This window comes from Desmodus rotundus, chromosome 7, assembly GCF_022682495.2.
Source record: "Desmodus rotundus isolate HL8 chromosome 7, HLdesRot8A.1, whole genome shotgun sequence".
In the NCBI taxonomy this organism is placed as follows: Eukaryota; Metazoa; Chordata; class Mammalia; order Chiroptera; family Phyllostomidae; genus Desmodus; species Desmodus rotundus.
In genome coordinates, this window is record NC_071393.1 from 53,611,308 (window position 1) to 53,624,569 (window position 13,262).

Consider the following 13,262-nt stretch of genomic DNA (forward strand, 5'->3'; position numbering starts at 1 on the left):
ACCACCACATTTCCCCTCCTTGGGTGCTGGGAGCACCTCCAAGCCACACTTCTCTGGTACAATTAACACTCATTGCATATGGTTGTCCTCTTGGGCAAAGAACGAACCAGCCTTCTTATAATAACACTTCACATATTTTTAGCAATCTTTGAGAAGTGGCACTGTGCTGCAAATACAGTTCAAAGTGTCAGAGAGTTAGAACCTCAAAATGTTAATATCCAGAAAAAAGTTCTTGAAAGATGATTTACTAGAAAGAAACTGGTAATCTCCAGACACCAATTAGAGGTCATGGTGAATAAGTGATGTTAAAATGACTCTATTTTTCACACCTGAAAGAAATCCTCAGTGGCTCAAAAAATGCTGTGGATGTGGTCCCTTCCGAGTTCATGAAGGCACTGGTGAAGAGGGGTGCTGCCCTGCAGGCAGGAGGCTGGGATGCGGGCCACGTCATGCTGTAGTCATGTGTGTTTGTGGCTACTCTAGTGATCCCAGCCAAAAGACACTGATGCCAACTAGCTGTATTGCTGGGGCACAGAATAGAGTTCACTAATGTCGACCTTTTTCATTGCTACCTCGGGAAAAAAAGAGAACATGCAATTCGATTCAACCAACATTTGCTGAGTGGCAACTACATGCAGCACAATGTGCTAGGCACTGAGGGAAGGAAGCGGAATGAGAAAGTACCCAGCACCCAACTTAGTATATTGGAAAGAAGGCTTTGAAATCAGAGGATCTGGGTAGTTCTCTGTTTTGCCATTCACCATTGATGACCTTAGACAAATCAATTCATATTTCTGTGCCTCTCTTTAACTTGTCTTCAAAATTGGGAAACTAGGTGTAATTACCTAAAAGGCTATTGTGAGATTCCTATAAAATTATATGAAAGTGCTTCATCAAATGGAGAGAAGATGCTTAGCTGAGCCTGTGTTATCTCATTTGATCCCTAGGAAAATTCTCTGGGTCGTGTACTGCTAATAGCTTCATTTTACAGGTGAGAAAATTGAGGCTCAGAGCCGGGGAGATAAAAATTAAAAAGTGGCACCTGCATGGTGCCATATTGGTTAAGTTTTTCCCCTGTGGAAGTGTGGCAGAGAAGCCTTTTAGGAAAAGAAAACAGCATAGTCAAAGGCATAGCAGTGTGACTATGTAAGCTTACTTTAGGAAAGAGGGTTGGATGGATTTTCCTAGACCATCGGTATTTACAGTTCCAGGAAAGAATGACGAAGGTGGTGGTAGAAAGGTAGACTAGAGCTAGGTCTTTGAATACATTGACAGTACAAACCATTGATGACACAGGAGCCAAGGAGTAAATGGTTGCTGAGGCTTTGGAGAGATATTCCGGACAGCAGCTTGTGGGATAGAATGGAGAAGTAAAATTTTCTGGGAGGTAATTTGGGTATTTCTCACAACAGATCCAGAAAGAGATATTAAACTGGAGGAATGGAAATGGAAGCTGGTGGATTCAACCAATTTTGGCAGCACATTACAGTGGCAGGGGATCAAGAAGGAGGGGTTGACACTGTGCACTGTGAACTTGATTGTGTATTGTGAGTTTTATTAAAATATTAAACTAGCCCTGGCTGGTGTGGCTCAGTGGATTGAGCGCCAGCCTGAGAACCAAAGGGTCACAGGTTTGATTCCCAGATCAGGGCACATGCCTGGGTTGTGGGCCAGGTCCCCAGTAGGGTGTGTGTGAGAGGTAACCACACATTGATGTTTCCCTCTCTCTGTCTCCCTCCTTTCTCCTCTGCTTAAAAATAAATAAAATCTTAAAAAAATTAAACCAAGAGCTAAAATTCTAGGTCACTGAAATAGTAAGTAACAATTCCCTCTTAGTATGATATCTTGAAATTCGTCAGTATGCACATTCAGTCAAGAGTACTTTTGCCTATGAAAAACTTTCAACTTTAAAATGTACTTGGCCATGATTTTGACATTGGGAATCCTAGCAATGCAACTCTGTTGCACACCTAAGTGAACAGAAAGAAAAAGAGGATCATGTACCACTGAAAATAACACATATAATTTATAAATATTAGGTATAATTTTTATAAAATATTTCCTGAGAAATACCTGTTCAGATTATCTCTATCTGCATGAAGGGATCAAAATGTAAATCTTAGTTTTGTACTTTTGCAATCTAGAAGTTGATGTCTTTTGCAACAAGACTGCACTGTGTGTTACCATTAAATACATAAATGGGGGGAAGAAGTGAGGAAGGAAAGGGCAATTGCTTTGGTTACTTCATGTTTCGATATAGTCTTAAAGCTGAGGTATATCAGCAGTCCTAATAAACTAGTGAACCTACACATTATTTTCTCTATTACTTATACTTTCTGACTCTTATTATAAGGAGGCTGGATAGGTTTCAGAAATCATGTAGTGCAACACGTGGCCATAGGCAAATTCGTATGCAAATCATCCCAGACTGGGGGGGCTGCTGCTTATTTCTAAGAACCTGGAGTTCCCCCAAAGCTCCCCAGTAATCTGTTCATATGTTTCATAGCAGGAATCCTTGACACTTGAAGCTTTTTGTCTCTGCAGAGTTCAGAGACATTCTCAGCATCATATAAACACGAGGGAGCTTTCCTCCCTCTGTCAGTGTTGCCCATGCGGGAGGCTCTCCCACGCATTACAGTGAGGGCATCATCATGTGATTGGGCACCCACTCTAGGCACGACAGGGGTGCTGGTGGCACTTAAGAGCAGATAGAAAATTGACAGTCCTGTGCCAAAGGAAACTATCCTCCAAAGATAGGAGCTAAGGATGCGAGCCAATTAGTCTTCACTTCTCTAATTTCCTTGACTACATATCTCCTTTTATCCTCTGTGGGATACCTAGTAAGTTCGCCCACACCCAGACCAGACCTCGTCAAGAAGGCAGAATACTGATGCAATGAAATTTAAAGGATAGCAGTGTTACGCTTAGATATGTGGCCAACAAGGAGACCCAAACATCGAGGAGGCCCCTGAGGCCTAAGAAGTGGCTGGTCCAGATAACAGTGCTACTGTGGATTTCAAAGCAAATGAAGACAGAGACAAGCGAATGTCAGCTCACAGTCAGGAAGCTTCATCGGAGAGGACAGCTTTCCTGAGGACTGGGGCATGGAAGCAACAGCAATTCAGATTATGCTCTCTGACTGGATGAGCAGATTCAGACGGGCACTTGTTTGACTGTTAGAATTCCTGGTCACGGGTACCTGAGTGGGTTTTATAGTCCCTGGAAAGGACAGTAGATCTCTGCAAATCTCTGTGAACTAGTGCTGTGAGAGAGGCTGAGACATAAAGGGCAGGTCTTCATCAGGCAACAGGTTTTTCTTTTCAAAACTTAGTTTTTCATATGTCAAGATGCAGTTCATGCTGAGCCCTTCTTTGGACTCGCTCTGTCGAGCAGCGAGGCAGAGGGGTGAAGAGGTTGAACCCTGGAGCCTAGCTGCCTAGACCCATCCTGACGCCTCCGTAGCTACTGAAGAGCTGTTGGAGCATGGACAACATGCCGAACCCATTGAAGCCTCAGTTTTCCCACCTGCAGGGTGGGTGTAATGATAGACTATAAAATCTGAACAATGCCTGCCACAGAGAAAGTCTTCAAATAATGTGCGGGTTCGCTGAAGTAAGTATAAAGCGTTTGGTATAGTGTCTGTCCCAGAGTTAATTAATAAGTGGGCACAAAAATCAATAGAAAAAGTCAGAAAAGTCCAGGTGCCAAGTTACAGAAAAAATAGAAATGTAATGACCTGCCCTGAGCAAGACAGCCGGGATCTAAAGGAAAAGGAAGAGGCACCCAATAGTAGTAAAGTAGGGGGAATATTGGAGTACAGAGAAATTATCATAATTGTTTCTTTTTATTTGTGTTTACTGTGTGGTGGCGGGGTGGTTACCAGTTTTATTTGAATGTTTCTAGGCTGTTGGACTTACTTACTGAGAATGAACAGATAAATAGGAATGTCGCTCAGCTGTGCCATGTCGTGGGTCCCACAGCTCTCCCGTGAGCTTTCAGACAAGGTTAATTAACAAGGGGGCTCATGGTGGAGGGGCGGGGAGAGCTGGGTCTGCTGCATGATTCATCTTATTGGGGGAACAGTTCTGGGGAGGCGACAAGGCACTGGAGGGAGCCTTGGGGTATCTTGAGAAAGGTGTCCCGACAGGGTTGTGTCAGAGGAGCGTGGTCGCTTTAACACGTATGGTTTGATGGAAATGGGGATGGCTCCTGATCTTTTCCAATCCCGGACATTAGAGGTTGTGCTTTTTTAAAATTCTGTTTCTCAAAGGCCCCTTCTTATTGCAAGGTCTCTTTAATCCTAAACCCAAGGAGCTCCAGAAACACTTTTCTTCAGTATGTTTTCATGGTGGTCCCTTCTCATTCGCCACTCATAGGTGACATGTCACCTCCTTCTAGGGTTGTGGGGAGGGCTGACACATGTGAACACTGTGCCAGGCCCAGCACACTGCAGTGCGCACAAGTGTTAGCTGCTGTCCTCTCAGCCATCATCACTCTGTGGAATCGCCTTCTTTGTTTGTTCACTTGCTACTGTCTCCCCGTTAGAACGTAGTGCCAGGAAAGCAGGGCCTTTGTATTGTTTAGTGCTGGGTTTCCAGGATCTAGAACAGGCTCCACGGTAGGAGCTCAATAAATATTTGTTGAATGAATGAATGAAAGTTATATTGTATCAATATTTTAAAAATTAGCTCGCCCAATTTCAGGTCATGTTGCAAACACAGCTTTACTTGAGGTGTCCCAATGGTAAAACAAACGGAACCCAAGCCACTGGGTTTTGCCTAGACTGAAACTCAAACTATTTACCTATATCATTTTTCTTACCCACACATCCCACTTGTGGGCAGATCCAAGAGTTTACAGAGCTTTCGTATTTCTCGTTTGTCATGTGAAAGTCATACATTTTTTCTGTTTTCCAGAATATTAAATTATCGAATGATATTGCATTATAATATTGCTTTTGCAAATGATACCTCACCTGCGCCCCCTTCTTCGCTCCTGGGACATGTCCCTTACAAACCAGGAAACGCCACTAAAGGTGAGGAACAAATGCTGACAGACAGAAAAGTAATCCTCAAAAGCAAGCCCTGCAGCTGAGGGTTGTCAGTAGAACGAGAATAATAAATGTAACGAAGACAGCGGTTGTACTGGTGCCTGTTAGGGCGAGGGCTGCCCCTCCAGTCATTATGGAACCCTGTCTTGTTTCGTTCGCGTCCTGAATGCTGGAACGCAAGGAATGCATCTCGCATTCAAGGGACAATGATCGTTAAACCCATAGCTTACCTACAGAAATCCAAACTTACTAATGTGACACGGTAACAACGAATAAATGTATTATGTTCAGTGAGGAAGGAAAATACAAAATGTTCCTGAGGGTAGGGTCTTTGTTTTCCTCCAACATATCCCTTTGTAACAGGCCTCCGCGGCTGGAGCTACGCAGGCGGAGTGCCCACGTCCTCTCCTTTGCCTCGGACGCCGTTCAAGGTTCAGGCTGCTCCGCATGTGCGCTTCAGACTGGGACAGCTCAGCTCAAGGCGGTGCAAGGAAGGGCCTGGTCCCCACCTCCTTTCCTTTTTCTCTGAAGAATTCATGTCAAAGTGCCCGACTCTGACTTCTACGCAGCTGTTAGTCTCTCGATGACTTGTAAAAGTTTTCAGACCTGGTGATGATGACTGTGACCATGTCTGACTGTGGTCACCCTACAGAGCTTAGCTGTCAGAAGCCCTAAACTCTAAAACTGAGAAGGCTCGTTTGGCCGCACTTACAGTACGTTCCATTTCTGTTTGTCCTCCCACCTATTATAAATATTGTTTGACAGATTTGTAAGTGTGTCGGTTCATGTTGATTCACGTTGTCAAAGGCATTTCATACATTTTATAGGTCTTAATTTATGTTGCTATAGTAACTAACATGTTGGAATTTCCTGAGATTAGAAGGCTTTTATACTTTAACCTTAAAATCATATAATAATGTAGATGATGATGCCAGACTTGGTCTTTGTCATTTGGGGAACATATACCCTGTGTATTGAGTATTCTATGTCTGCTAAGGTAAGACTGTTCAATAATTGTAATCTCAAAGTGAAGATTTCTGATGTCCCACCTGATTTTCTTATTTACATGTATGAATATCAGTGACCAATATATTATTAAAATAGGTAGTCTTTCTCTAAAGAGAAAGGGGGACTTTGAAGGGTTAAGTGGGAGACGTGGAATTCTTATAAGTAGCAACTCTAGAACATTCATTTTAGGGATTGATATAAATTTCACCTTCACCTTCTCCAACAAAGTGAATTTCCAGCATGTGCTGAAGCCCTCGGTGCATTAGTAACAGGTGTTTTAAGAAAAGACACTATATTGAGGCATTTGGTGTACCAGCAGCGTCTGAAATGAGACTAAGATGCAATGAAGCCCCTACCCTGAGATGGGAAGGTAGATGAGAACCCTCTGGGCTGCCTAAGCTCACATGTGTTGATTATATGGACCCAAAGCAGCTGGGAAACTCAATGCAAAGGATCCAGGATTGACCTAAGACAGAACTATTTCCCCTCCCGGAGTCCAGCTTACCTTATATCCTGATGATTTGATGTGCACACCGCGTTTGGTCAGCGTAGACTTCATTCGGATGAAAAAGGAACGCTCTAGGGTGTTGTCAGTGGTTAGCAGACTGGGGCTGGTTGACTCCACTGAAGAATACAAAAAAAAAAAAAATACACACATGATTTAGATCTCCGCACAGCCCCTCCCAGCTATGCTCAGGTGCAATCCTTGAGTTAACTAAAAATAAATGACTGATGGGTGCTAAGAGCCAAGTAATCAATTTACCTCATTTAGGAAATGTTTACTTTGCAGAAAATAAAAAGGAAAAATTAAAGTATCCAAAGTAACTCCATTCCAGTTTCTAGCAAGAGCTTTTCAGGCATTTTAACTTCCAGCAGCTCCCTAAATGGTGTCTGAGAGTAAGTAAGTAATGATAGCACATCTTGAAGCTTGGCCAGTGCACATGGAGAGAACTGTGAAAAAGAAAAACCTCCAGATTTATGGGGTCAACTTAGACTCAGGCAGAGATGCTTCTGAGGAAGGGGAAGGGGACTTGCTCTTTGTTCTCCCTGAGAACCTGTCTTGTATCATTTGCCCACTGGGGTTTCTGAGAGCCACAAAACCATCAAGGTCATTACTCTTGCCTTCTTGGGTTGGTTTTCTTCATTGTGGGGAATAAGAAGCATGAGTCTTCTCAACTGACACAGATAGAGGGCCAAGAATGGGACACACAGACAGAGACAAACAGAAGCTCCTGACATTACCCACGTACCCTTCCCGTCACTAAGGGCAGCTTGTCCCCTGCCCTTGTCTCAACAGGACAACAGTCTCTGTTTTCACTTCTTTGCTTCTGATATGAGAAAATAATAGTCTTCTCTTTTAAGCAAGATACTCTCTCCCTTTATATATTCTTAGACTAAATAGAACACAGTTTTACTTGCAAAACTTAAGAGGGTAGTTTTCAGTTTTGCTGATCAAAAAGTGCCTTTATCCAAAAATCTAGAAGGCAAGATAAATCTAATTTCTTTAAAATCAAGCTTCTAAGGTATTATATAATTTTTTTCCCCACAAAACCCCCTAATTTTGGGCTTTTTAATCCTAATAAGTACTTTAATTTTATTCTACTAAATAATACTAGTAAAATCTTTCTTATTCTAAAACAACACAAAAAAACCAGTTTTAACAACAAACAGGATTTCTTTTGAGCGGCCCTTATTCTGATATTCTCAAAAGACCAGTGATATTCTCTGGGGTGGGGGTAAAGGTTTCAGAATTAAATACATAGTATGTGAATATAGTTATGAAAACAGAAAAGAGGCAAGCAAATGTTTAAGTTATAAATTATGAAATATAGTCCAGCTATTTCTATGGAAATCTCCTTCTTTATATTAAACTTGATGCCCAGATGGAAGAAGAAGGAGAGGAACTTGCTATTTGTGGCCTGGGCCTTTCTTGTATCATTCCTGTCGTAATGTGACTATATTTTCCTATATTTATGGCATTTCTATTCTGGGTTCGTGGAACTACTGACAAGTGTCCTTTTCTTATGTGTCTCTCTTAAGATTTTCTTTCTTTCTTTTTTTTTTGTTTTAGAGAGAATGGATCTGATGTCATTTTAAATGTACAGCTTTTTATCACTCGAGGGAAAAGCAGAGCCATGTTATATTTAGTACTTTCATTTCTTCTGATTAAATATGAATTACTATGAAATTTTTCTCATCATCTAACACACCATAATACGCCAACAGCTTTTTAATACACTATATAAGCACAAACTTCTGCTCTAAGAGTTTAATTTGCCCCTCTAATCCAATCACATCAACCTTATTTCTCTTATCAGAGATTCCCATTTTGAATTAAATGAGCTCATTAGTTTTAATCAAAAGCAGAGAGATCAAAACTTAAACGTAAATGCTTTAGATCAAAACTGTCAGTCAGCCGTGCAGTTCTATTTTACTAAAACACAAGATCAGAGACCCTTAGAACCAATTTTTTCTCATAAGGGATGCTGAGAGCTTGAAGATGCAATACCCTTTTTTTCCCCCTTCCCAAGGACAGATTACACATTTAAGGTTAGACTTAATTTATAGCAGTTTTTCATCCTCGTGGAAATGGAAAAGCATGCCAGTGTACCGTTGTCCCTCTCACACTTACTGGCACTGGTCCTCAGAGACCTGAACTAACGTGCCGCCATCAGAATCCATGCCACACACTCAGCCTTAAAAATTCTGCTCTGTTCAGCAAGATCCTGTTTGCAATAGCTGAGGACTAACGAAACTTCCCAGAGAAGTGAAATATGTTTTGGGGGTAGGGTCTTGGATACCGAACCCCAGTAAGGAAGGAACCGCCTATCTGCAGAAGAATGAGTAATTTAGGCGTCACTAGAAATTACTGTTGTGTTCAGTGTGTGGAACTGCCCAGTAAAACCCTGAGTGAGCATATCAGACACTGCGGCCCGGGTGCTTCCCGCTGAACGGCGAAAGGCGAGACACCAGCCTTGCGTGAGCTGTGGGGGTGGAACGTTGCGTCGTGCCCTGGCTGAGGCAGTGAATACAGCAGCCCCCCATGTGTTACAACAGTAATTGTTTAAACATACAGGGCAATGTTATTTAAACCCTGGGTGACTGGTGTGAGAGGAACGCTAAGGTCAAGTTTTGCCCCACTGAGGCTGATATTTAAAAACTCTACTGGTCCTCCAACTTTATTTCAAGAGTGTGGGATTTAGAGGGGTTGAGGAGAAGAAGAGGGGGCCACTTAGAAGAAAGTTTGACTTTGTTGAAGATTTCTCTTTTAATTCCATACGACTTTCTAGTTGTGAGGAAGGAAGGGGCAGGCAGAAGTAACGTGCCACACTGCCCCTACCAAAGAAACACGGAACAAACTCTTGCAGGCACACACTCCACGGCCATGTTTCCTCGTGTTTCCTCAAGGGCTAGCAGGGACACTCAGGTTATCACAGCTCTGACGATGGTGACTCTCGTGTACAAAGGTGTATTATCTGCACGTGACAGCGGAGAGCTGCTGCTTTAGAGGAGAAGCTTTCTAAGTGTCTTCAGTGGGCAGTGCAATTTTCAGAAAGGTTCCCTTGGGAGAGAGCCAAGGCAGCGTGGCCCTGACGGTGTGCGGCAGGACTGTGGCAGTGAGTAGAGAAGGGCAGCGTGGGCGCATGCCTGTGTGTGCATATGTGTGTGTGTGCGCGCGCGTGTCAGGGGGCGTGTGAAGAGAGGACGGAGTAATGAGAAAAGCATCCATAGGGCTGGTGCTGTATGAGGACAGTGGGAACCAGTCTATGTCCAAGAGGCATTTTAGGGCACTTTCTAGATATCAAGGGCTTTTCTGCCAACTTCTTTGAAGCAGGCCATGATTTCTGCATGCTCTGATAAGAAATTTTGGATTCAGAGAAGTTATATCTGCTGTCTGAGACAAAGGAGAAATTTATAGGTAAAACCGGATTAAGTGGTCAAAGCTCAGATGTGGCCAGTTTTGACCTATGGATTATAAACAAGGAGCTGGAAAACAAAAACAAAAATAAGACCCATACAACGCAAAGCCAGATAAAGAAATAGACTCTTCTTTGGCTGAATGTCAAGGGCCTCAACTTTTTAATAAATCTAAATTATCTCAGCTAGTGAAATGTCAGTTTTTGCATATTTTGTAAAATTTGCAGAACAATTTACGGCAAAAGTTGTAATAATTTTTGTTAGCAAATGCCACCATAATATGAGAGAATATTGGTGTTATTCCACATCTGTTTATGATTCCCTAACTGGTTTTGGAGTTGCTGCTTCCTTATTGTTATGTAGGGGCAGGAGTAGGGTGGGTGAAAAGTGGGGAAGAAGGGGGTGGCTGGGGGCAATCTAGGTCTCCCTGGTCAATCCTAGGCCAGGTCTGCTCTGAACACTCTTAGTAACCTCTGCGGAGTCTCTGCAGTGTATGAGATCACGGCATACAGAGGGCTTTTCTTTTTAGTGCACTCAAAGTGTTTTCAGCACAATTCTAGAGTCAGAACCCTCCAGCTGTCACCAAATACTGAGGTATGAGAGAGGAAAAAGAAAACTTAAGAAAAACTTGTTTTTTTCAAAAAATATCCTCACCCGAATATGTTTATTAATTTTAGAAATAGAGGGGAAGGGAGAGAGAGAGACATCAGTATGGGAGAGAAACATCGATCTGTTGCCTCCCACACGCACTCTTGCCAGGGATTGAACCTGCAACCTAGGCATGTGCCCTGAAAGGGGATGCTCCAACCACTGAGCTACCTAGCCAGGGCAAGAAAAAACAAGTTTTGAGAAAATGTTGTTACTCTTCAACTGTGAACAAAATATTTTTCCTTTTATTTATTTGTTTAAAGTATATTTTATTGCTTATGCTATTACAGTTGTCTCATCCCCCCCCCCTTTACTACCCCCTGCCCTGCACCCCCCCTCCAGCATTTCCCCCCTTAGTTCATGTCCATGGGTTGTACATATAAGTTCTTTGGCTTTTCCATTTCCCATACTATTCTTAACCCCCCCTGTCTATTTTCTACTTACCATTTATGCTTCTTATTCCCTGTAACTTTTCCCCCATTCTCCCACCTCCCCCTCCCCACTGATAACCCTCCATGTGATCTCCATTTCTGTGGTTCTCTTCCTGCTCTAGTTGTTTGTCTAATTTTTTTTTTTTTTTAGGTTCAGTGGTTGATAACTCTGTTTGTTGTCATTTTACCGTTCATAGTTTTGATCTTCTTTTTCTTAGATAAGTCCCTTTAACATTCCATATAATAAGGACATAGTGATGATGAATTCCTTTAACTTGACCATATCTTGGAAGCACTTTATCTGCCCTTCCATTCTAAATGATAGCTTTTCTGGATAGAGCAATCTTGGATGTAGGTCCTTGCTTTTCATGACTTGGAATACTTCTTTCAGCCCCTTCTTGCCTGTAAGGTTTCTTTTGAGAAATCAGCTGATAGTCCTATGGGAACTCCTTTGTAGGTAAGTGTGTCCTTTCCTCTTGCTGCTTCTAAGATTCTGCCCTTATCTTCAATCTTGGGTAATGTAATTATGATGTGCCTTGGTGTGTGCTTCCTTGGGTCCAACTTCTTTGGGACTCTGTGAGCTTCCTGGACTTCCTGGAAGTCTATTTCCTTTGCCAGATTGGGGAATTTCTCCTTCATTATGTTTTCAAATAAGTTTTCAATTTCTTGCTCTTCTTCTTCTCCTTCTGGCACCCCAATGATTCAGATGTTGGAAAGTTTAAAGTCATCCCAGAGGTTCCTAAACCTCTCCTCATTTTTTTGAATTCTTGTTTCTTCATTCTGTTCTGGTTGAATGTTTATTTCTTTCTTCTGGTCCAAACTGTTGATTTGAGCCCCAGTTTCCTTCCCTTCACTGTTGGTTCCCTGTACATTTTCCTTTATTTCACTTTTCACAGTCTTCACTTTTTCCTCTGTTTTGTAACCATACTCAACTATTTCTGTGAGCATCCTGATTACCAGTGTTTTGGACTCTCCATCTGATAGGTTGGCTATCTCTTCATCACTTGGTTCTTTTTCTGGAATTTTGACTAGTTCTTTCATTTGGGCCATATTTCCTTGTCTCAGAGCACCTGTTATGTTTTAAGGGGCAGAACATTAGGTATTCTCCATGGCAGGGCAACCCACGTTGCTGTGTTGTGGTGCTGTATGTGGGGTGGGGGGTCAGAAAGGGAACAATAGTACTTGCTCTGCTTTTGGCCAGCTTTCAGTCACTTCCCTGCTACCCACAAGCAAATTGGGCCCTTCTGGTGCTGATTCCCAGGTGGGCGGGTGGTTTTGTGTACATTCTAGGACCCTGTGAGTCCCTCCAATTAACTCTCCTGTGGGGCTGGGAGTTTCTCCTGCTGCCATCTCAACCCCCACAGGTTTTTATAGCCAGAGGTTTTGAGGCTTCCTTTTCCCACACTAGAACCCTGGGTTGTGCAGTCTGTCTCACTCTCCAGTTGTTCCTCCGAGTTTATCTGTATGCAAATGTGTGATCACCAGCTGCCTACTTGCCATGTATCCTCTCTGCCCTGGCTGCCCATCTCTGCCCCTCCTATCAGACTGAATGAATGTTTGTTCTTTAACTCCTTGGTTGTTGGACTCCCATACAGTTCTATTTTCTGTCAGTTCTGTTTTTTTTTTTTTTTAAATTTGTTGTTGTCCTTTTTTTGGTTGTGCAAGGGGGCAAAGTATATCTACCCATGCCTCCATCTTGTCTGGAAGTTGCTGTCTTTTTTCTTTTAAAGGAGAAGTAGAGTTGGGGGTAAGTCATTAAGATATGAAGTTACATAAATATACTCCTTTTCCCTTCATTGTCTAAATGAATCTTTCCTTTTTCAAGTGTTCTGTGCACACAGGACAAACTAAAGTGCAAACAACCACAATGACTTTCTCAAGACAAGGGAGGAGATGTTGGTTCATTTTGCAGCTATCGTGATAAAGCCAAGCTGTCTCATTTTAGGACTTTAGAATGAGTAAGTGTCAAGTATATGACAAATTGCTTTCTTTTTTCTTTTTGTATGTAATTCATCACTTTATTATTATTATTATTTTGTATTTTTTCCATTGCCATTTAGTCTCCTTATACCCCCACCCCTCAGAAATCACTACACTGTTGTCCACGTTCATGAGTCCTTTTTCCTTTTTGCTTAATCCTTCACCTTCTAATCTCCCCCTGACTAGCTGTCCTCTGCTCTCCACCTATGATTCTGTCTCTTTTTGCT

The 13,262-nt window shown here is 42.4% G+C and overlaps 1 protein-coding gene across 3 annotated transcripts in view; it reads right to left on the minus strand.

Moving 5' to 3' along the window:
- Positions 1–13,262, minus strand: part of NPAS3 (neuronal PAS domain protein 3) — an 850,571-nt gene that overhangs the window by 55,379 nt on the left and 781,930 nt on the right. For all 3 annotated transcript variants that reach the window (XM_053928867.2, XM_053928868.2, XM_053928866.2), the window contains exon 6: positions 6,564–6,682. In XM_053928867.2, coding sequence (XP_053784842.1) covers positions 6,564–6,682 — 119 coding nt within the window. The remainder of the gene's footprint in view (positions 1–6,563; positions 6,683–13,262) is intronic.